We start from the raw sequence: 24436 nt of genomic DNA, 5'->3' as shown, positions 1-24436 counted from the left end.
CACTCAGCAAGTGCTACCGTGGCATCTTAAGGCAGACCCTGCCACTTCACACCACACTGTGTGCAGGTAACAGCAGTGGCAGAATAACTGCATCCCACTGGTTCAACATTATTTTAAATGGAAAGTTATCTGCTGGGGGAAGAAAAAAGCCAAAAATTCTTATTCGTTTAGAGCAAATGAAAGTAAGAAATTCCTACAGGCTGGGGGTCTGCATCTTAGACATTCCTCTCTGTGCACACATTACTCATCATGGTCTGAAAAAACAAAATTTAAATTTGACCTTTGAACAGTGTCTCTAGAGGTGCTGAACACTTCAAAGCCATCTGAATGCCCAGTGTATCAGTGACAGGCCAACAGAGCCTCCGTGCTGCCATAGTGGCATCAACACCTCTCCCACAACAGTCCCAGAAGCAGTACAGGCCTGGCACTTGGGGATGAACTCTCTCTGGCTGCATATGATGTGTATTTCTTATTGCGTTCATCTAAGCTCATGATGCTTGTTTTCATGTTTTTTTCTGACACCTATTGAACCTTGAATTAATTTGAAAGAACACTGACATTGGTAATTCTGATCCACAGTTTCACAAGGGGTAACTGGAATTTTTATGGATAGTTTGACACCAACAGCTGGTCAAAACTGTGTGTTTTTTCATCCTTGATTACTTGCTTTACCATTAGTAGCTGAAAATCCATATGTAGTTTAATATTTCCAGACCCTTAATCAGTGGAGCATAATGAGTATATTGGCCAAATAATCAGCCTCACAATAATTTGCTTCACAATACTTCTGGGGCATTGATGCACATGTCAAGTCACATGCTCCAGAGCCTGGTGCAGGTTGGATAAGCCCTTATGTGCAGGTTGCAAGTCTCTTGTAACAACACACAACACAGTCAACAAATATGTTGTGAAATATAACCAATTCTGAAACAGTATTGTCCAAGAAAATAGCTTTAGTAATGACTACAAGCTTTCACAAGGGTGAATGTGGCAAGTTAAACTGTTGTTTAGCTATGGGAGATAAAGACAAGAATGCATCTGAATTTAGGGCAACCAAGTGGGGACTGCAGGTACTAAACACTTCTAAGAAAACCAGGCTGTTGAGAAGAGAGGAAAAATATCACTAAGCAACATGAAAACATTCAAAACTGCAGCCTCTGGTAGCATGGCAGTTTATAAGCACAAGAAGAACAAGGAAAGGGAGGGAGTGTAAAGAAGTGGGGGAAAAGGAGAAAATGGGAAAGTTGGAGTTGCAGAAGGACAGAGAATTAAGAGCTTCTGTAAGGAACATGCAATGACCTGTGACAGAGTAACGTAACCAAGGTGATGTGAGAGAGCAGAACAGGACTGGGAAGCAAGCAGGGCTGAAGCCCTGCTCCTGGCTGCTCTGCTGTGGGACAGCAGGGCCTTACCAAGTGACATTGTCCCATGCAACCCAGAGTGACACTACTTACAGTTCTCCATGTTTACAGGTGAAGTTTGGTTGTAAACAACTTTTCTCTTTTCTCTTAGCCAAAGGAGGTAATCAGGGAAAACAGGTGAGGTTCAGCTGGACCAGCTGGCAGATCTGCTTTGGGCTGATGCTATTGCTCACACAAGGTAGAGAATGGCAAAATAAACATGTGCAAGATAAGTAACCGTGTCATGATTCCCATGTGTCCCCAGAGACCAGGAATTCCTCCTGAAGTCTAAAAGGAAAAGGCAACCTTCTGCCAGGCTGTACTGGAAGCCCTGCATTTTGAATATTTGATCTAAAACCTAAGCTTGTCATGGAAAGAAAACTTAGTAGCTCAGAAACTACAGGAATCTTTTCATACATCAAAAAACTCACAAATCTATTTAAAAAAAGGAAAAATATTAAAAGGCCTGCATTAAAGTTCTACATTCTTCAGCTGCAGGATCACTCCTATTGCCATGGGTTTGGAGCAGGATTGAGCATTGCAAAAGGAGATGGTATAGAATGTTGGAAGCTGAAGACCTTTGCTTTGATGGAAAATACATATGATCCCTCAAATTCCTTCATTTAATATTAGGTAAAATAAGCAGTACTACTAAACAGTGCAGTCAGAGAATCTACTTTTAAAATATTGAACTCTCATAATGGACTTTAAAATAGATGTACACCATTTTAAATAGCAATTCTGAGTCCACCAGAATTCTCTTGCACCACTGGGACATGCCAATCACGTCAGGTTCTTCAGTGAGAAGCTGGATATGTGCTTAGGACCACATAAATCTTTAGGGAGTATGGGGAAGCAAAACATAGTGATTATGGACAATATTAAAAGCTTCCTTGGTACTGTGAGACCACAAGTCCATTCAAAGACCAAACACTTCCATTCAAACTCAAATCATTCAGGAAAGGCTTCAGGAGAGCCTTACCCCGGCAGATTCGAGAGCAGCTCAAGGTCGCTCTCTAGAGGTGAAAAACTCAGATTTCATTTCTGCAGATGATGCAACCAAAAGCAATTCGTCGAGGAAACGCGACAGCACACACTCGGACAGAGTCAGACAGGAGAGATCCTTGATGCGCCTACAGCGGACAAAAGCTAAACCCACTGCACTTTCAGAAAAGTGATAGTGAGGCCAAAACCGAGTGATAGTCGGTTTTGGTGTGCACACTCACCCTGCTCTTTGTAACTTTTTAGCATGAAATTGTTGTCATCTGCTCAAAGCTGGCTCTCCACCATCTCCTTTTGCCTAATGTAGTTTCCCCTGTAGTTTTCTCGTTGGCTCTGTCCAGTGCAGGACTGTCCAAAAGTGTCCATACAGCCACAGCTTCCCAGGTCCCACCAGCACCATCTCTCTTACTCAGTGTCTCAGAGAGATAACAGGATTGCAACAACCTAATTACAGACTGAAAAGAACCTTGGGATAACCACATTCTACTCAGTGAAGTTTCAGGAATACAAATATTACACTTGTTTTTCCCCAGAGCCTACAAAATGTGAGCTTCTTGGTGAAACAGAAACCCCAGACCTCTGCAGGAGGAAACATCTATGTTTTAGTCCATCCGTGATCCTTGCCATTAGTGCCACAGTATGGAGAGTTACACAGCTCATTTGTAAACACCATAAAACGATCCCAGGCAGGGATCCCATCCCCATGGCATGAAGCGTGATACCATTTGCTTCTGACTCAACTCACCAATTGTCCTCTTAAAGATATTAAAGTCAGCAGAAGATAAACTACACACTGCCTGAAACAAATACTAAGCTGCTGGCAAATATTAGAGTCTTTCACTCTGAGAATCCAGTCCTGGTGGGATGGAAGACAAACACTGCAATTGTTGACAAAAGTGACGGAGCACAATTCAAACATCCCCTCTGCAGTGGGAATTCTGGCAGAAAACCACAATTGAAATACAAAGATATCTGGGAAGAAGTTACTTTCTAAATACTTCTGCTCAGAAATCAGACAGTGCCTGCAATGTCTTTCTAATAGTTCTGCAGATCATAGGTACATTTGTCTTTCAAAAGCTTTCAAAATAATCAATATCGTCATGCAAACTGCATTAATATAGAGGTTTAAATGCTAAGCATTTCAGAATATTATATATTAAAAAAGAAAGATTCCACTGTGCATTGCCATATCCAAGAGCTACATTCCTTACAACAAAAATAGCCCCCAAAAGCAAGTGCTTGAACACTGCAGAGGCCCTCACTACCCTCTGCTCAAGAAAATAATTAGTCTGAAGAGCACCTTATCAGTGTTTATTCATACTGATGGGAGGGTGTAAAGAGGGAGCCTGACTTCTCAGTGGTTCCCAAACAGAGACACATCTTGTATAAACAGAGCACAGTTTTACTACCTGGTTGTTTGAACACCAGGAAGATTGCACAGAGAGTTGTGGAAATTTTCAACCCCTTACTGGACATAGTCCTGAGCAATCTGCTCTTCCTGACCTTGCCTGAGGAGGGAGAAGCAGATGATGATTTTCAACAGTCCCTGCGAATCTCAACCACTGCCAAGCTGTGGTGTGTCTCTTCAGTGCTTAGGCGAAGGGACTAATTCCCCTCCTCAATCCATTGGCAGTGCTCTTCTTCAGGTGTGCTGTTGGCCTTCTCCACTACAAGAGCACGTTGCTGCCTCGTGCTCAACTTTTCCAGAGTTCTGGGTCTTTTTTCTGCAAAAATGCTTCCCAGCCAATTGGCTACCTGTTTGCACTGGTGTGTGGCCAATCTGGTATTCTTCTCCAGACGTGGGATTTGACAATTCCCTCTGCTGAACTTCATAAAGTTCCCATGTTCCTACTTCTGCAGTGTATTGAGGGCCTCTGAACAGCAACCATTTGGTATATGAGCCTCTCCTCCTAGTTTTGTGTCACTAGTAAACTTGGTGAAGATGCACTGTCCCATCATCCAGGTAATTATTAAAAATGCTTAAAAATACTGGCCCCAGTATTGAACCCTGGAATATACTAGTAGTAACTAGTGGCTTCTGCATGGACTTTGTCTCACTGATTGCAAGCTCTTGGCCCCATAAATTCACCTACTTTTCAGTCCACCTCACCATGCATTTACCTAGTCTGTACTCCATCAGTTTGCCAGTGATGCTACAGGTGACAGCATCAAGGGCCTCACTGAAGCAGGTAAACTTCTACTGAACTGCTCCCATCCTTTGATCCAATCATCTCACTGCAGAAGACCAGGTGAGTAAGGCACAAATCCAGGCTGAGTATCCTTAATCATCTTCCTGTCCTTGGAAAAGTTTGCTCCTTCGTCCTTCCCAGAGAAGGTCAGGCTGCCCCAGACAATAGTTCCCCATATCCTCTTCTTGCTATTCTTTAAGACACAGTGATCAAAGTGATGTTTGTTTTCTTCCAACAAGTTTGTGGTGGTTCATTTCCTTAAAGTTCACTGAAATGCTCTCCTGCTCTGACCTCAGCTATGGTGATGCTCCCCCATTCCCCTTCCTGTTCAGTAATGAGTTACTAGGTCTGCTTAACTGCCCCTTCTACAAGCTCCTGGCTACCACATTCCCTCTGCCTCTCCTCAGTTCTCTGCTCATTTTGCTTTCTCAGTTCCATTACTAGGTTATATGTGTCAGCTTTCAAAGGCATCCATCAGCATTTCAAGATCTGTTAAATTCATGAAAAGACTAGTAATTACTATTTTAGGTAGTTCTGCTGTGCAGCAGCTGTCTCCCCTTCTCAGACTTTGATTACGGACATGTAAATTGACAAAATTACAGACAATCCAGTTATGTCTGCTTTTCCTATTAAAACATAAATCATCTATTGTTACTTAATTTTAAGAAAAATACAATTCCCATACTCCTCACTTTCCAGAGTATACTACATTTTTAATTTCCTCCACAAATTACTCTCTAACCTAATAATTTGGCATACTTCTTGGAAACAAAACGAAAAATTTCCATTTCTACACACTTTTAACCTTGTTTCATTTGCCAGAAATCTTTGAAGAACCACAGAAATACAATAAACTGGAAAATTATGTGGGTTTGGTTCTAGCTTTTCACTATAAATCAAATTTAACACTGACTCCCAGCTCCTGTATCCAAAGCATCTCTCTTCACCATGACGAAGGCCCAACGATATCCAGACACCATCTATTCTGCTGGTTACTAATATTTAATACTCTGAAAATTTCCCTTCTTTTAAACAGCAATTTTGAGTCTACTCAGCCACAGGTAATGCCAGACTAGATACATCATTGAAAGGAAATGCACGGCAGGTATTTATTTCCCTGTAGCCCACAGGGGGGACCAAAGCAGAGCAGGAACTGTCCTGCAGCCTAATTAGAGGTCTGTGCCAGAGCACATACGCACACTGTAGCCTTTGGAGGACCCAAACCAGACCAGGTGGACAAGCCCTGAAGGAAACATGAGTCACAGAGGATCTGTGCTAGACTAGGTTTACTCAGAAGGACTGCAGCCTGTGGAAGGAGCCATGCTGGAGCAGTGAAAATGTGTGAGGAGGAAGGTAAAGCAGAGAGGAATTATTATGATCATAACTTCTATTTCCCACCCCTCTAAGCTGCTGGACAGAAAGACTAGGTGTAAAGAAGTTATGTTGAGCCTCAGAAAAAAAAAAGGGTCAAAATACACAACAAAGCATTTCATACAGTACTTACTGGAAACCTAAGCCTTTACCTGCACTTGTTTGTAGAATGGCTTTGAAAACAAAATAAAAAGAGAACTAAACAGTTTAGCCTGATTCCTCCTGTGATTAGAGAGGCAGGACAAAAAACTCTCTTTAAGCAGTGTATGTGTTATAGTGGGCTCAGAACCAAGATGACGACCTTTGTGTGCAGCAGTAACAAAAGCCACTGAAAGAGGCAGAGCTGGGTGATAAAAGGGAAAACCTCTTCCACTTGAGTACACTTTAACAACCTGGACAACACAGTAAACAGCTGTTACTTCTGTAAGGAAATGAGAAGTGGGAGAAGCAGAAATGTGACCACAATGGGACACCTGATCTCACTATTTGCCTTTCTGTCTATAAAAAATAGAAAGAAAAGTAAACATAAATTTACACAGCAAATATTTTCATAGACATCAAACCCTATCAAAATCAGTAGCTAGAATGCAACTCTTGCACTCAAAAGCCAGACTTCCCTTCTAATAATGAGAGATCTCAATGTAGGCATACAAAGTTCGCCAATTCCTCAAAGGTGCTGCTGGGTTATGATCATAGATCCCACAGCTGAAAGCTCTTCATATTGCTTGAAGCCACAGCACTAGTATTTTCAGTTAGAGACAAAATGAGATAAGAATACAATGGTGATTCAAATATTAAATTTGACAAATCAGCATTCCTCCAGTCTCACTCTTGATTCAAGTCAGTTTTAAACAGTAGTGCAGCTTTTACTGCATACTACTCAGACAGGTAGAATACTTGTAAGAGCTGCTACTGAAATAAACAACTCATCTCTATCCACATTAAAACGAAGCAATCATATTCCCTGTATGGTAGAAGAGATGTCACAAAAAAAAGTGAGCATCTAATAGCACAGTATTCAAAGCCACAAAATAGTCTCAAGCTTCAACTGACTCAGAAAAACAAAGACTTATCAAAATCCCAGCTCAGTCTAGCTTGTTATTATCCCAGCTTGCCATTATCTTCCCAATAATAGTCTCACATCTTTTCTTTAGAGTCACAAAGATGTAAACATGAAAAACATTCATACATATGTCTGGTGGCCAAACAACACACTTGAGTCTTTCTGCACAAACCAAAATTAATTTCTGCATCTCTTGAAAGTACTTGTGCTGAAGCCGATTGCATTTCTGTACCAGTGCATGCAGGATGCAGCACTATTAAGGACTTAACACATTGCTTCAGTTTAGATACAAGTATCTGCAATTTTACATGGTACAAGAAAGTGACACATTTGCACAGGTATGTTTATTTTCCCTGCGTTTACAGTGCATCAATTGTAATTTTAAACCATCCAGAAAGCACGATTTCATACCAATTTTACATACTTTACATCACAGTTCAACAACGTTAACACAGTTGTATCTACTAAATCAAATGAACAAAATGGCCATGAACATTTACACTAGTCTTCTGTAAACAAGTTTTTTTATAAACAACAGTAAATGGAATTAACACAGACCACCATATGAAAGAGGGATAAGCTTTTCCTTAAATAAATCACTCTGTTTATAAATACCTCAATTCTCTCAATATACATTTACAGACATAGTCGATTAAAAGCTGGTTACCTACACTGTTCCTCAAAAAGAAAATGTCTAGAGATGGACCACAGTGTGTTCAATTCACCTAACATAAGAAGCAAGCATATGATTAGTAGAATGTTAAAAGTATTACTATACTTCAACCTCACTTCTGTTTGTTTACACCAACACTGAGAAGATTGTCATGTTAGGGAACTTTTACTTGAATTCCAGCAAATTACAGTCGATCTTGTAGTACACATATGGGTAGTACTCCTGTTGGCTGAGGTTTAAACCTGGAATATCCATAGTTGCCTGCAAATAAAGTTTAGAAACCAGTTATACTCTTACAATTCAGACTCCTATTAAGAAGTAGATTAAATATTCATGTGTTTTAGAAGCAAATAGGCCAGGTAAGACTTCAAGCTTAAATGTTCACGTTCAAGTGACTGTTTAAATAACAGGTAAAGTTAGAACTTTGACAAATGACAAACAGTATTTTTCAAAAGTAAATACAAAGTGCTTTTTAAAAATCTAAGTAGTTCCATATCAATAATTCACATCCATTGCTATAGTAAAAACATCATCACTGCTACATCTAAACACTGTCAATGATAAGAATGTTATAGGGTGTTGAACGGCCCAGGAAGTTACATAAGTTCAGCATCTTTAATTTTCATGTAAATTGTCTCACATCCTCTCTCCACAAAAAGGCCTGGAAATACATTGCATTTGAGATAATGTTAAGAATCTTTTTTAATTCAGCTAAACTTATGGTATCTTTAGTTAACTTTTAACTATGAAAATCACTGCTTTTCAATACAATGCAAATTAGTAGAATAAACCTCCCAATGAACCAGTTTTAAACATGAAAATGAGACCTCTATAGATGGAAAGCCTGGTTCCATTTTGACAATGATGCAGCTTCTTTCAGCAGAGGACTACTATGCTAACTTGCAGTCTGTATCTTTTCATTAGTGGTAGGAAAGAATGCAGTAAGAAGAAATTACATGTGACTTTTAAACCAGACAGCTCTTCAGATATATTGGTTACGACTTTAAATACCATCTGCCTTGCAAAAACAGAAGCAGCACTTTTTTAAGGAGACAAAATTCTCTGTACTGTGAGAAAATGAAGGATATAGACAGGTATAATGTCAATGACGCCAGTAGACTTTTTGCTTTGTTTAAATATACTAGTAGCAGTTAAAAAGTACTTACATCAATGATAGCTGCTGCACTGCTGTCGAGATGTTTGTATAGGTCATACAGAACTTCCCTCAGTTTCTTCATTGTTTTCTTATTAGGCTGAAGCAGCATTGCCTGGAAGTTAACTGGCAAACCGTACCTGAGGAAGTCAAGTAGAAAACTATGGAAATGCTGAAATAAACCTACTTTCATAATTCAAAGCTAATTTTATTTTGTTAAAGAATCCTATTGCTGAAGAGGAAATTCTGCTCATTTCCATTTTTGCAAAACTATTCTGCGTCTACAATTGATATGGCATAAAGAAGGTAAAACTTCAAGTTTAAAATAACAAAACCGAAGCAAAAATATTTTTTAAATAGTTTTAAATCCTTGATTATTTAGCATAATTCTCAACATTACCTGAACATTCAGACTAAATTTTGAACACTTCCATTAGTTTACTTTGCTTATGACACTTGGTGGACAATGTAGTTTCTACTTAATCCTCCTTTCCAGGAGTGTGGAAACAGCTGCCAAGATTCCAGCCGAGTTCAGCTTCTTTACTCAAGTTTTGTCTTCACAATAAGGCCACAGCAGCACGAATGCAAGTTCATGTGATTTGTTTTCTTTTTCTCCTCAACTTATCAAAAAGGTTAAAAACACTGTGCCCTTTGCTGACCACGGTAGGAACATCTTCAACTATAAAAAATAAAGGTCTTTTGCAGAACAACTACAGCTGTTCTTTACTTGTAACACACTTACGGACAGCATGAAGGAAAAAAGAAGATAATTTTTCTAATTAGAATATTGAGTGGCTTAATACTGAAAAGTTTAGACTACAAAAGGCATGTCTTAAAGAAAAAGCATACATTTCATGATGCCAAACTGTTACTGAAAGCCCAAAGAGTTGTTATTCTGAACTATAACAATTTGTCATTTAAACATAAGATGTAGTTAGTTCTTATTACAAGCAGCTCATAAAGTAACCTAAAACTCAGCCAAAGCGTCTCCCTGCTATGTACAGAGTATCTGTAACTCCTAAAGCAATAGTAAAAAAACTATCCAAGGGGAAGATACACAATTATCTACCTCAAATATTTCACAACTGGTAACAAGAGCTATTGCCACCAGCTATTCTTACTGCCCTACTTTTTGCTTCCTCCTTCCCAGAAGAGCAGCATTCACATGCTTCAGTTTGGTAAACCCAAGCTAGATGCAAATTCTTACCAAGTCTAGGAAGAAAATCACTATTCAAGTGTGCTTCATTACCTTAAAACAGATTCAACAAAAACACGTAATGCTTTCACGTGAATCCATGCAATGAAAGCTTCACTGAAATTAACTTTCAGCCATCGAACCAGAGGCCCCTGTGAAAGAGAAGAGGGGAAAAAAATTATGCTATTCAAACATCAGAAAAAGACTCAGCCCATTATGCATCTTTGAGCAGCTACTCAATATCTGTACCATGATAATAAAAGACAAGTTAAAGACAGAGTTCACTACAGACATAATGGCTCAAGAATATTTTGATACAAAGTAAAGAGACATTTAATGAGTCTTCCCATTGTCTGTTCAGTTCCCCATCTCAGTTGTCATGATCTAACTATATTAAAGATCATTTTAGTAATATCTGATTATGCAATTCAAATACTTGTCCATTTTCAAACTTCAAACATTATCAGCTGCAATATCAGCCCTTGGTTCAAGGCAGTGAGGAGCACTTGTGCTGTAGGAAATTCAATTATCCCTGGGCAGATTAGCTGGGTGGCAGGCTGGCTACATCATGTCATCCTTACAATGCTTTCTCTGAATCACAACTTCATGAAACTTCTATGTAGTAATAACAAGTTCCTTAGATGTCTCACATTTCTATAATGACCAGTTCATTAAGACTTACAAACTGTTTCTTCTTGTCAGTTGACAGTCTGTTCATTTCTTCTTTATCAGCTTTCATCTCTTCTTCATTGTACTGGAAGTCACGGACCAGAAATCTGCATTTGGAAGTGAAAAAAAAAAATCAAAAGTGCCTATCTAGAGATCCTTCAAAGCATGAGACAGAATGCACACAAAAACCCCCTTACTTATACTCTCTCGCTTTGTGCTTGAAGTCATCCACAGCCTTCCTGAACAAGGTGACATTACAAAGGTAGCTGTCTTGGTCCTCAAAGAGTACACTGCACAGAAAGATAACAAACCAAGTGTCAGAATTAATCGGGTTCAAATCAGCACAGATCAGTCACACAGTACCACATGTTGTACTTCATTGCTACAAAGCAAGACATAAACGTAGATAATTATACAGGATTTAGTTCCCAAATTAAGTACCTCATATAGAGTTGCCTGATAATTAAATAAGAACCACTGGCAGATCTTCCAAATGTGAAGCTATCGAGAGCAAGTTCAGATTTTTTAACTGGCACAGAACCAGTAATATCAGATTTGCCTGATCAAAACCTCAGTTTGTCAGGTAAAATTATCCACAAAGAGATGCTTTGTGCTACATGTGGACTTTATCTTTGATACGGTTACAAGATTGCTAAAGTGGTTTAATCTTGCCCACCACAAGAACCAGCTTGATACCAGGGACCCAAAGAGACAAACTACCTTTTTTGGTACACAACAAAACCTTTTACACTTTCAGTTCTCCATTCTTCTGGAAGTTTTCAAAGAGTTCATACAATTTGTTTCAAGTCCTGTGAATAGAGACCTAAAGCTCACAGGTCAGCAGCCAGCATTTGTTGCTTATCCTCACCACACTCCAGCTAGAAGCTGAACATATCTGACCAGAACTAGATTAACTTCTCAATTCTCTTACTCTTGTCACATAAGTGAAGTTTGATAACTTTGTAAACCCCGGAGTTCATTTGAATCTTTCCTCAATTATTTGATCAGGTAAAACTATAAAGGTAGATGTATTGACAAGTTTTTGACCAATCTTTAAAATTCAAAGCCTTTCTAGATAAATAACATTCCTGAAACACAGCACATGCAAATATGTGATTTAGCATTTAACAACTTACTTGCTGGAACGTGGTACAACCATCTCTGCTAGTGTTTCATACTGCTTAACCCAGTCATTGTAATTTAACCTAGAGAATATACAGGTTATTGTTAGACTTTTAATTTGACATTAATGGATTAAGGTTGGTTTTTTTTAGAGGTAAAAACATTTCATCATCACATCTTCCATCTCAGCTGTAGGTTATCAGAAATACACAAGATTGAAGAAATGCTCAGTTCTCCTCATGCTCTTTTTATAATTATTGATAAATAAACTATAGTGATGGCAAAAACATATTTTCAGTCTTCATGTCAGTTAACATGTGCAACATTTTTAAAATCAAAGAACTATGAAATTCAATCATCATTAAGTACAGATCCCAGGGGACCAAATGGAATTAACTGTCAAGGTTAATCAGAAACTCCTCATGCAACTCTGCTCTTTTGAGCAGAGGAATACTTCTTCCACAATTATAAAAAGGTGCTCTAGAGTCCTGCACTTGCCTGAAGGACTGGAAATTTTGGAAAACCTGCCTTTCTGCAGCTGGTCATGAAGAGGTTCCATCCTTTCAACAGCAAAAACAAGCCAAAGAAAAATAACAGCTGAGATACTCTAACCATCTGCTTTCTGCTAAAGCCACCACAAAACTGCTTTTCCTTCACCAGAGTTGGACATGTGACAGACTCTAATGGTTCCTGTGGTAAAGAAAGCCCGTGGGCTGTTCATAAATCAGAAGCTCTCTTTGCTTGCAGCTCTAGAAAGACAGTCAAGGGCCGTTTTCTCATTTTACAACAATTTTGAGGGCATCTGTTTCACCACTTTTGTTGGCCACAGGAAAACATGAGAGTTCTGTTGTTCAAACATTTCAAATAAGAACAGCCTGTTCCCCCAGCAAGCCTTTGACAGGACATAAGCAGGGTTCCAATGACAGAGACTTAGATAAGTAAAAAAAAAAAAAAAAAAAATCAGTGTTCAGGCAATCTAAAAAACATGCAGAGCAAAACAGTAAAGAGTTTACTCTCTAAGTGGTGAAAGTTGGCATAGTCCTAACCAGGATAATTTAATGATTAAGCCTTCTAATGTAAAACGAGTCATGTTTTTACTCAGCACTTATTTTCATAAGGACACCATCTGGAACATAACTAGTCATAGCAAACACTGGATAAGAGACATAAAACTAATCCCCAGTTTCTTCAAGAAATTCATGAGCACTCAGCTGTCCTTATGAGGAGTTTTTGAGAACAACGAACACAGACATAGATGCTCACTTATCTCTCCTGAGCATCTAAACAGTTCTGTTTGCTCATCCAGGAAAGTCCCAAGTAAATTCAGATGTCATTCTTGCACTATTATAGGGTTGTGAGATCTATTATTTGATTTGTATTTCTATTTGTATTCTGTTCTTAGGATGAATAAACTTACTTCGGCACAATCACTAATAACGTGACCAAATATTCTGAATCAAGGACAAAGTCCTCTTTCTTTACAATATCAGCAAGACTTCTGGTTAGCAAGCTTCCCCTGCAGAGAAACAAAGACAGCCAGAACAATTACATGCTTAAGAATTGAATTTGTCTGGGTAACAGTTTCCAATGCTTCATAACACAGAATTCTCAGAAATACATTTTACCTACACAATTGCTACTAGCAGAGCAAACAAAATGTCCTTATATGCATTTTGTATCTCATCCACAGTCACTGACATTTATATCAGTAGCTCCACTTCTGTGCGTCATTTCCATATTCCAAATATGTCACACGCTTAAGTGACCAACTTGTCTTTTTAAAAGTTATTTAAAAGTGCAAGAACCATTAAAACCAGTAACTGTGGATTTTAGTACATGGAGCCTCAGAGTTGTAACTAACACAGTACAGATCTACATACAGAACATCAATAAAAACTTAAAGCAGTGTATTTCCTCATAATCATAAAAGACCAAGAATGCAGAGAGGTTTAACAGCGTTCAGCTGACCAACTGCCACAGCTTAGCACAGAACTTATGTCTCATCCTAAACCAGCTTGTCACGTACTGTCACTGGCATGACCCATGGTTCTGAATCAGCCAGCAGGCTTCTGCCATTCACTGTAATGGCAGGGTTCAGGCACAATAATCAGCCACATTTGCACAGAAGAGCTACTGTACCTCAACCATACTTCAGATAATTATCACACGTATGTGACAAGACAACACGCAGTCCTTGTTTAATTTATTATCTGCGTGCACACAACAGCTGTCTCTGCTGGTAAATTCTGAGGAAAGAAAACCAGATAAGTTGAAGTGAAGGAAAGACTTCCTTATTTAGACAAGACACCTAAGTAGCAGTATTACACACCACTAGCAGAAAGCTCCTCTCAAAAGTTCCAGCAATTTATGCTATTTGTACATGCTTTTGTGATTTCTTAAGTGCTTTTCAGTCACAAGTAAGTTAACCAGACAGTAATAAATGTTCTTTTATGACAGCTGCTCTTCAAGATGGATAAACACCTCAAAAATACATTAAGCTTAGAGCACGTATCACTCCACATTTTATTAAGTTTTCATGCTTAGATAACATTCCTGTGCTACATTAACAAAAAATAATACAACTTACGCATTCTTTCTTTCCAAATTCTGAAGATTCCCTTTCAGATTATTGTATGCCGAGGCTCTTGCTTTTAGATCATTGTCAATCTGGTTTACTCCCTTAAAATGAAAAGAAAAAGAACTGTTTCTAAAGAACTAGAATAGAACTCATGTTCAGCTTGCCACTGCTGCTCAAGTAATCCTGGAGGATGGATTTGAGAAGGATGGCTTAATTAGCATGTTTATGAAAAATTATTAATTCCCAGCTAGATAACTTGGCAGTAAGTGGAAGAAGACAAAACAAATTAAGTACTTCAGTACATCTTGAACTGGTAACCATACTTCTATCAGGGTGTACTCTATACAAGGAAGTGTTTTAAAATCAGAGCACTCACTAACAGCTGGGTAAGTGAAAGAACACAGCACAGTCTTGGTCTGGCACTATAATGCTACCTACTGCCTCCTTCACTGCCTCTTCACTGTAGAATGGAGATACAAGCATAAAAAAATGCCCAGGGACAAGTTTCTGAACACAGTCAAGGGACTCTCCCTTTATATAGACTTAGACCACTGACAAAACTTTTTGTTTGCATAAAACACTTCAGCTTGGAGATCCAGATATGGTTTTGTTTCCACAAAATAGATCTGTCTTAAAAGCAAGGTCACTTAATTAAACAGTGACTTGTTTATGGTAACACCTAAGTTGACTGGTCTGTAGCAGGAAGTCATCAAAAGCCTGAACATTCTGTTAGTTTCATGTGGCAACACATTAACAGCTTACACCTTTACAGATACAGAAAGCCTTTAGACAAAACACTCTAAAAACAAACAGATGAGTACCTAAAGCTATTTAAATCCTTTGACTGATACAACCTTTAGCAAAGCAACATGCAGAACATTTCAGCAAGTGTCACACAAGGCATGTACCTTCATGAAAACTTTTTAATACTACAAGTAACACAAGCACTTTTTTTTTTTTTACATCTAGAAGACAGCATAAGGGGAAAATTAATCAGAAGATACTAGGCATTTGTGCATTTCAGCTCTTCCCCAGACTGACAACCCTCTGCCTTTTCCAAGGATCAAGAATTTCAACAAGTTTAACTATGCATTACTTAATGACAAAACCCGAAAACCATTGATACCAAACGCTGCCTTTACAAACCAGTTCCATTCAGCATTTCCTAACTGACAATACTCAAATTGCTCTCATTTTAGAGTCAGTAGTCTTTTAGAATATGACTGCTTAGACAAAACCCTGTTACTGCTGCACTGACTGAAGTTTACTGAAAAAACAAACTGCATTGCTTCCTACTGAATGTTAGAGAATACAGAACCACAAACCTCAACGCCACAACAGAGCTCTTGAAAATAAATTGCTAAAATTACCACATGAAGCAACAATACAAACTCCCTTTTGGGAGTAGAATTGGTGAATAACTCATGAAGGTCATTGCAAAAGGAGGCAGACTCATGGAATTGCTAAGGAAAGTGCCAGTCTAACATAGTGAGCTTATTTCTACATAGAGCAATCCCAGACATTTAAATTATTTAGGTAGTCATTGCCAATACATGAGTGCCTCGTAGTCATCCAACTGAGCTGTTGCACTTCAGTGCATGCCTGGGTTGCTGAAAAGGTTGGACTAGGGCACTAAAAATATTGAGGTTGTCTCCTTGCATAAGTCTGATGACTAATTTCAAACTTAAAGAATGACTCAGTTAAGTGACAGCTCTCACATAGCACAGATGCCATCTCTAAAGTCTTCTGTATTGACACTGGGGTCCACAAAACTTCTAAAAGTTAAAAGCTGAAAAATTTTGATGGATAGTATCAGCAGATATAATTTTATTTTAAATCCTTCTAACACTGCTGTAATTTCTTCTCAACTGACAAACCCCCACTGCAATTGCCATTAGTCATCTTGACAGACATCAGAATCTGCTGCCTGAGTGAGTGAAGATGATATAAAACCATGCAGGAAAAGTAGTAATTCATGATATGACAAGCTTTTCAAATTATTTAACATCAACATGTCAAGAGGCTTCACATATTTTAATTAATGTGGCTCTATCAATTTTCTTGTATCTTTACTTTGGCACATGATTACACAGAGATTTTATCTTGGTCAGGACTCTTTCTGCTTTGGGACAAAACTGCTTCAAGTCCTGTGATATTATCTCCTAGGGGTCATTTCTATAAGAACATAAAGGATCTTCAGTCATCTTCCTTCTCTACTTTATGGACACATATCTATGGCTCACAGTTGAAAGTATTTTATAAACTATCTGAAATCAGATTTATGACATAAGTGTCCTGAAGCTGTCCCTATAGAACACAGGCACAGCTAAACATGAAGAGAAATGGAAACCCTTAACAGGATAACTCAGGCTGAACCCCAGCAGACCTGTTTCTCTGCATTTACTATCCAACCTAATAGGTCAATAAGGTCCCTAAAGTAGATAAAGAATTTAAGACAGCTAAAGTTCAGGTTCTAGAGTACAATTTTGTTGAAGCAGATTATTTATCTAGCAGACTTCAGGACACAGACTAATATGCACTGAATCTTTGATAATTTTCAATAAAGGCCATATCTCTTCATGTCCTGTGTTTCTTTTTCAACTAATTTAATTTCTGCAAAAAAAAAGTGCTGTACTATAACAGCTGTAAAAAGTTGAGCGTTTCATTTTGGTACCTTCTTCTTCTGAAGAAAATATTACATGCTAGTGTCAGATATTAAGATTATTATTTTATATCTGTGAGATATTTTTAATGTGCTAATCTTCAGAGCTGTCTGACAGCCAATCATCCTTCAACAAAAGGCCACTGCAGATGTTTTCCAGGAATACTTACTAAATGTAATTTGTGAAATAAATTCAAGATACAGTCATTTTCCCAAAGAAAATATCAAAAATGAAAGTACTAATTGCATTCTCAGTCAGCTTTGTGGCATATATCAAGATTTTGTAATCTCTGCAAAAAATTTAATGTAGTAGTTTCAGGAATCTGCAGTTATAGCAAAGCACAAGTCTGCCAGCACTCACCCCCATCCCAACCCCATTATAGTCCCCACACATCCATCTCCAAGGACTACCTCTATAGGTACCCAGAATAGCCTTTTTTTTTCCAAGTTATGTATTTCTAGTTAGTTACACAGGCAGTTCCAAGAGCCAGTCTGCAGCTTACAGAAAACAGGGAAGGGAAAAAAAACCTGAAGAGGCTGGGAAGATCTTAAAGCAAGGGTTGCCTACAGAGAACTCTCACTACCTAAATCAGTCACTCACTGCTGAGGACTCTGTATAAGCTCACAAGCAAGTACAATGCAAATTAAACCCTCCAGGTATGAAACACTTTGCCAAAGCAAAGATGAGGAAAATGCATGACAACTCTCAAATGAGCTTTCTTTACATCTAACAATGAAGGCTTATTTCTCCCCATGACTGTCATGGCTCTCAGAATGTAGTTTCCCTGGTTCACTGCTAACAGCCCACAAGATTTGATAACATCAGCCAAACAACATGCTAGTACAGCAAAACTGAAATGTAAACATCATTTCCTGGCTATTTATTTGTTAGCTCAGTGATCCTAGGAAACAAAAATCAGCAAAGACAGTATGACAGCCTTCAGGGAGCATTCTCCAAAGGTATTTCTTTGGTTACCACCTGCTACAAAGTTCACTGCTATTGTCAGCTGACTAAAACAGATAAATCACTTTGAGAACAAGTTCTGTGTATTAGTATCTGAAGTTCAAATAGAGAAGTTTCATAAAACAAGTTACCTTACCTTTGCAATAATTTCTGAAATATTCTTCAAGGATTGCTTGATTGGGTATTTGGCCATATCCCATTGGAACCTTGTTATATAGGTGACCAAGTCAACTAAAATTTTAAAGAACTTTGTTAAGATAGACAATAAAAAGACTAATGTATTATATTCTATGCAGAACTGCTGTAATAGAAGAGAACTGTAATAGACTGGACCTTCCCATGTGTGGACCCCGTTGCTTAAGAAATTTGAAAATAAACAAGCTGTACATCAGCCATGACCTCTGCCTTCAGATAATGGTTTTTCCACCTCTGTAGACTGTAAATGACATTTACTACCAAGGCAAGGATGGTTGGAGAACTACAGACAAGAGTAACTACTTTTTGCTCTGTGTGAAAAATGGGTGGGAGAATGGAAGGTAATGATGGCACAAAAGACAGCAATGACAATGTGGCTCACCTGAAGTGACAGTTTGGTAAAACTTTTTACAAAAGACACTACTCCGAGCCCTCACCCACTTATATTAGCCTCTCTTGCATCAATACAAGTTGTTAAATTCTATTAAATGGCTTTGAAAATAAAATATTGCTTCAGGGAAAAGTGCAGCTCTTTACTGAAATAAAATGCACACTGGTACCCCCAAGTCCTTCTCAGTAGGGCTGCTCTCAATCCATTCATCCCACCTTGTATTGACACTGAGGGCTGCCCCGGCCCAGGTGCAGCCCCTTGCACCTCAGTAACTTTCAGGATCATGGCCTTCCCTTCTACAGTTTTAGGATACATCAGGATCTCATGGTTAACACTTTACCTCCATTAGCCAGAAGATTCTCCTGAACTTTATCTTTACTGTCTTCTAGAACATCAGCCATATACTGAGCCACCTTCTTTACAACACTGAAAAATTAAAGATACATTAAAAAAAAAGTCAAAACCCCAAACCTGCCATTTGAAAAATACCATTCATAAAACCGATTTTAAATTGCCAGAGATTGGATCAAAAGTGACTAGATCAAACAACGATGATGGCTGCCCTATATCCAAACTTTCTAAGAGCACAAGCTGGGCTCAAGCATCTGAAGGAGACCAACTTCTCAGAAGTATTCCACAACTTTATTTAAGATCTCGACTCTTGCTACTCACCATTCTCAACAAGGTGAGGCCAGCTCCCTCACTTTGGTATTGACTTCGAGTGTAATGTCACTATATTGCAAAAAGTTTTTAAGTCTGTTGTACTTTCAAAATCCTAACCCCTTTCTAGAAATAGATAGAGAGGTGCAAGTCAAGAGTAATCCAAACTAAACACAAGGCAACCCTGACAAAGCAATCAAGACCTACCCTCCCAGCTGAAAAGCCATGTATAATATTATTCACACATGCCAGGCCAAATAGTTTCCTTCTCTATTTCAAAATGTTTACTTAAGATTTCTCTCCTTGAAACAAAAGATGGCTCCATGAGTTCTGGCTATGTGAAATCTTGCTACTTTTGCTAAAAATCACTTTCAAATGTCCATTAGTTTCTTGAGAATGAATGGGTGTTGCATTTTAACATTAATACTGTTTAAGCATTTCTATGGATTAGGAAATTACATGGTTACTTTCTCAAAGTGTGTAAACAGTATTCTTGCTAAAAGAACAAGCTTTTATTTCATTTCATGACCACTTCCTGCACCTGGTCAGGCTGAATTCTTAACCATTCTTCAGGACCCAGAACCACACAGCACTGTGAGAGGGAGAACCATCCTTCATCAATGCATAATGTTCCACTATTCCATGAAAAGTTCAGAATATTTTTCTTTTTTCAAGAACAGACACTGTGAAAACCAGCATCTTGGCTTTCTTAAATCTTAGCTTGCTGACTGCCTGCAGAGGATCACTGCCATTAAAAAAATGCTGAAATTATACTGTGTATTATTAGGACTCAGCAAACCATCACATCACCATTCCAATACTTTGCATCCCAGTGGAAATGAACTGTTACCTCTCCACAAATGCATCCAGTTTAGCCAGCTCATCTGACAAACCAACCAAAACATCCAGCGTGCCAACCTAGAAGCAAAGATCAAAACCCATTAGCAGATATAGATAAACATAGAAAGATAAAACCACCGAACAGTAAAAGCTACATCTCTCAACAAGTAGCTCTGCAAAACAACATAAATTGCTGGACTCAAAGATTCCAGACATCTTGATTTACCAAAGTCACACTGTGTTTCATGTGTTAGATAACTACCCTCACCTCAAAGCATCACAGGATCAGATCTAACTCACTAGTTTGGTGCTCATTTTCAGTTCTGCAACCCAGCCATCCAAAACATGTTAAAACAATGTCTACATTATGAATTGGCTGTGTTTTTCACAAGGCAGTTGCCTCAGCATTTAATTCACTACTTCAGATCAAATGTGAAATTTCACTGATCAGGAATCTCAGCACTGGAGGCAACCTGGACATTGAAAACTTTGAAACCCAAGGTGAAACCCAAGGTCTTGTTGGTCTAACTGCTGCAGTACTCTTGTCAGTCTTTCTTCCCTTCTCTTCCAGAAAACACTTTCTTCCCTAATTTCAATATCTAGAGTACACATTTCTTGCTGAATTATCACAGGGCATAAATGAATCTTCTGCCTAGCCAAGATGCTATTTAACATATTTGTAGCCTAGCATCTACTTTCTATATATCTGACCACTCATATTCACGGTAGTGCTTTTCTGTTTAGCCTAAAAGCAGAAAGCAGCAGAATTACTTAAGAAACTTCACTACCAAATTACTTTCCATGCCCCACCTTTTTGTGGGCCACAAGCAGAATAAGGAAGCTCATTTTAACTAGTCACTTATAAGCCTCAGGACAAGCAAGTCCTTAAGCAATAAGACTGCTGTTCAGTGGAGAATAAACCACTGTTTCACTGTTTTAACTAAAGGATCTCATTGCTTAAAGAGTTTCAACAGGTCCACAGAAGCCAGACTATTTCCCACTGAGTATAAGGTATATATTCAGCTTCTGCCCCTTTTAGGAAGCAGAGTAGAAGCAAAACCAATTATTTCTAACCCTGATGGGCCCCAAGAGTTTTCAGCAATAACTCCTCTAAATGCTGCAGACATTCTACAGTTTGAAAGCCACCCTGACACACGTCCAAGGACTTCCTGGGAGGAGACATTTGTTCTAGTCCCTATTCTAACTCAGGACAGTCCAAATGTGAATACAAGTTATGGCAGTCAGAAGATCTTAAAAGGCACACTGAAGCACTCTGTGCCCTGGGCTCACTCCTTAGCAGAGACAGGAAGAAGGCATTCTGCCACCTGAACTTGATCCCACTCTGTAGACAAAGACTGATGGCATTTTTCTCCTCTATTTTGTGAGTTTTGGTGAGCTTTCACTACATTATACTGAACTCCAAATTCTTGTTCAAGAAACATTCAGGCATCAGGAAAGACCTTTTCTGAAGGAATACACTGAGTCATAACTCTTCCATATCCTGATGATTGCATTAAACCAAGATTAAATACTTTCAGATTTTGTTACTATTTGCTTCTCACTGAATATTTAAAACAGGTTTTTTTCCATTTTCCACAACATATTGGCAGGTCACGCTGGAATGCTCAGCCAGACCCAAATCATTGCTCTAATAGTAGAATGTTACCTCTGGACAAAGAAAAGGCAGAACAGCTGTTTGATCAACTCCTGTATTTTAATTTGAGCTTTTTCACTGTATCTCAGACAGAAAAGGAGAAGACAATTCAGAAGGGAAAAAAATTTAAATCCTTTTTAGAATGGCAAAACAAAAAAGTCAAAGGAAACCCTCAATAATCAGACCACAAGTTCCTATTTTTCTTCTCCAAGTAACTGCTACCACCCTCGGAAAAAACTGCTTTATTTGCTGAAAGAACACAGGTTGCTGAATCTTGAAAACTTAGAGTGAACAACTAACTTAGAAGTTCAGAAAAAAAGATAACTGTTGTCTGAATTATTTCTTAGATCCATACATAAACATCAAGAGAAGTCAGCAGTTCTCTCTAACATATCTGCAAGTTTTAATCAAGAGAAACAAAGACGATGCAAAACAAACACACTTCTTAGGACACAACATGGAGTTTACCTACCTTCAAGTCCGGAATGTTGAACTTTGAATTAGTAGAAAGATTGTTATGTTTTGTAGTTGCTGCGTGTAGCTTCTCCCATGTCTGTTGACAGGTTTTTTCCCCAGGAGCAGAAATCAGCCAAAACTCTGTCATTTTGGTGCCTTTATCTTGATGTTTCTTGATTCCGGAGGATAAAGGCAAGATGCTATCAGAAGGGAAGCAAAGGAAAGAAGAAAAAAATATCTTCCATTAATACAGCAGTCAAAGCTTTGTCTGAAGAAAAACATCTCCTTCCATATTACTAAAGTGCAGTTCCAGTCACTGTAAGAGATTTTACCAGGAGTACCACGTCATTCCAAATTTATTTTTTCCTATCTTCCAAATCACACTTACACCGTTGGAAAAATCTTCTTAAACTGACCATCCTATTTGTTACAACATTAGCAACTTTCAACTGTAATTTCACAGAAAGCAAACACAAGCAAACAACCTAAATAAAAATTAATCAAATAAAACAGGACCCAAATTACATTTTCCCAACTATATACATTTTCCAGTGTCTGTACAATCGACAACTTTTCCTGATAACATCAGAGAAAAAATAAGAAAAACTAAACAAATTTCAACAGACATATCTCTTCCAATCACTTTTCAGACTAGGACAGTGTTTTAAAGTAAGTAAATGTCTAAAATTATTTAAATGCAATAGCTCCCAGGAATCATTAAGTCACTGGACACCCCTTCCTCCTGCACCATTTTTTGTCTGTACGGTTGGTTTTCCTGAAGCTCTGGTACATTTCCAATAATCAAGGGAAGGAAGATGATTTCTCATTTCAGGTAAAATGGAGGTATTGTCAGATACACACAAGGGAACAAAAAGCTTGGTAGAAGAGTTTTAAGTGTTTTATATGAGGGGGCTTGAAATCAGAACAACGCAGAATACCAAACAAGAAGTGAAGAAAGCAGAAGTGCTACAGAATGGTTTGAAAAACAGATACAAATGCTGGCAAGACAAAAATTACATACAGACTGACTGTAAAATGTAAGTCAAACAAATTAAAGAAAAGAGCCACAGGATATAGCAGGAAATACCAAGTGTTCAAAATAAAGCCTAGAATAAGCAATAAGAATGGATAGCTTGTTCACACCATGTACCTCTACGACCAGGGCTTTTTTATAATATACACAGCTTCATCCCTATGTCATTAGGAAAATGGAGGTCCAGAGAAAAATCTTCCATGCAGTACACTACAATCTAAAATAAAATTCATGAACAAGTTCTCAGTGCTGTATTCAGAAAAACATACAGTGATGTCAAAACAGAATCTCAACTACAGCACTGCATTTAAAAAAAAGAACAAAAAAAAAAGGAAAAAAAAAAAAAAAAGGCAAGGTGCAGGGGACAATTGCTTCTATTTAGCTCAATAGGAAACCTCAATTTACTGATGCGACTTAACACTAAATCCCCAGCGTGTCACTTCTTCAAGCTCGCTTTCAGGAATCACTTCTGGCGCTTGGCCTCCGCGTTTCATAAACACAAGCGGCCACAACGAGGAAGCCGGGGAGATTGCGCCATGGGGGATCCCCACGCTTGTGCGGAGGCGACCTGGGGCTGGCGGCGGGAGCGGGGGGCGCTGCCCCCGGATCACAGGGATTAGATGTCAGCCCCCACAGCCCGGCAGCCGCCTGCTCGGGCTGCCCAGGCCGCGCCGTCCATTCGCCCTCCCCGAGGTAAACAGTCCGGGCAGCGGCAGAGCGGTGGCCTGGCGGCCCCGAGGCCCGGCAGAGCCCCAGCGAGCCGCGGGACCGCCGGGCCCGGCCGGCGCTGCCCTTCACGCCAGGCCCTGCGCGGCCCGGCGCCGGGGGAGGCTGAGGCGCTGAGGCGCTGCGGCAGCCGCTGGGGGTAGCCCAGACACTCGCCCTTCGTCCCTTCCCTCCCTCCTTGCCGTCCCCTGTCCGCGCCCGGGCCCGGGCCCGCCGTTACCGTCACTGCTCCATCCCCGGCGCCGCCGCCGCTCACCCGCCGGTGGGTCACGTGACCCGCGGTCAGCTGACGCCGCCGCAGCGCCCGGCACGCGGGGCGGGAGGCGGCGCTGTGACGCGCGGCGCGGTGCCTGCCGGGTGCGCTGGGGCCGCGGGTTCGAGGCCCGCCCCCGCCGGGTCTCTGCTGCGGCTGCTGCCGGGGCTGGCCAGAGCGCTGCTAC

The 24436-nt window shown here is 39.4% G+C and overlaps 1 protein-coding gene across 2 annotated transcripts; it reads right to left on the bottom strand.

The window, feature by feature from the left end:
• Positions 1 to 7350: 7350 nt before the first annotated feature.
• On the bottom strand, positions 7351 to 24310 carry ATP6V1C1 (ATPase H+ transporting V1 subunit C1). Of its 2 annotated transcripts, XM_066334435.1 has the most exons (13): positions 24217 to 24310; positions 22254 to 22437; positions 20138 to 20205; positions 18968 to 19053; positions 18178 to 18272; positions 14425 to 14516; positions 13255 to 13353; positions 11852 to 11920; positions 10913 to 11005; positions 10729 to 10822; positions 10101 to 10198; positions 8865 to 8991; positions 7351 to 7959 (listed from the first exon to the last, which is right to left on the bottom strand). In XM_066334435.1, exons 2-13 carry the CDS (start codon positions 22383 to 22385, stop codon positions 7864 to 7866), a joined length of 1149 nt encoding a protein of 382 aa, XP_066190532.1. In that variant the 5' UTR covers positions 22386 to 22437; positions 24217 to 24310; the 3' UTR covers positions 7351 to 7863. The 2 variants fall into 2 exon arrangements, with proteins under 2 accessions (XP_066190532.1, XP_066190541.1); XM_066334444.1 differs by lacking the exon at positions 13255 to 13353.
• Between the last annotated feature and the right edge of the window lie 126 nt (positions 24311 to 24436).

The sequence above is a fragment of the Sylvia atricapilla genome, chromosome 1, assembly GCF_009819655.1.
Source record: "Sylvia atricapilla isolate bSylAtr1 chromosome 1, bSylAtr1.pri, whole genome shotgun sequence".
Taxonomy (NCBI): Eukaryota; Metazoa; Chordata; class Aves; order Passeriformes; family Sylviidae; genus Sylvia; species Sylvia atricapilla.
This window is presented reverse-complemented; position numbering and strand designations above follow the sequence as displayed.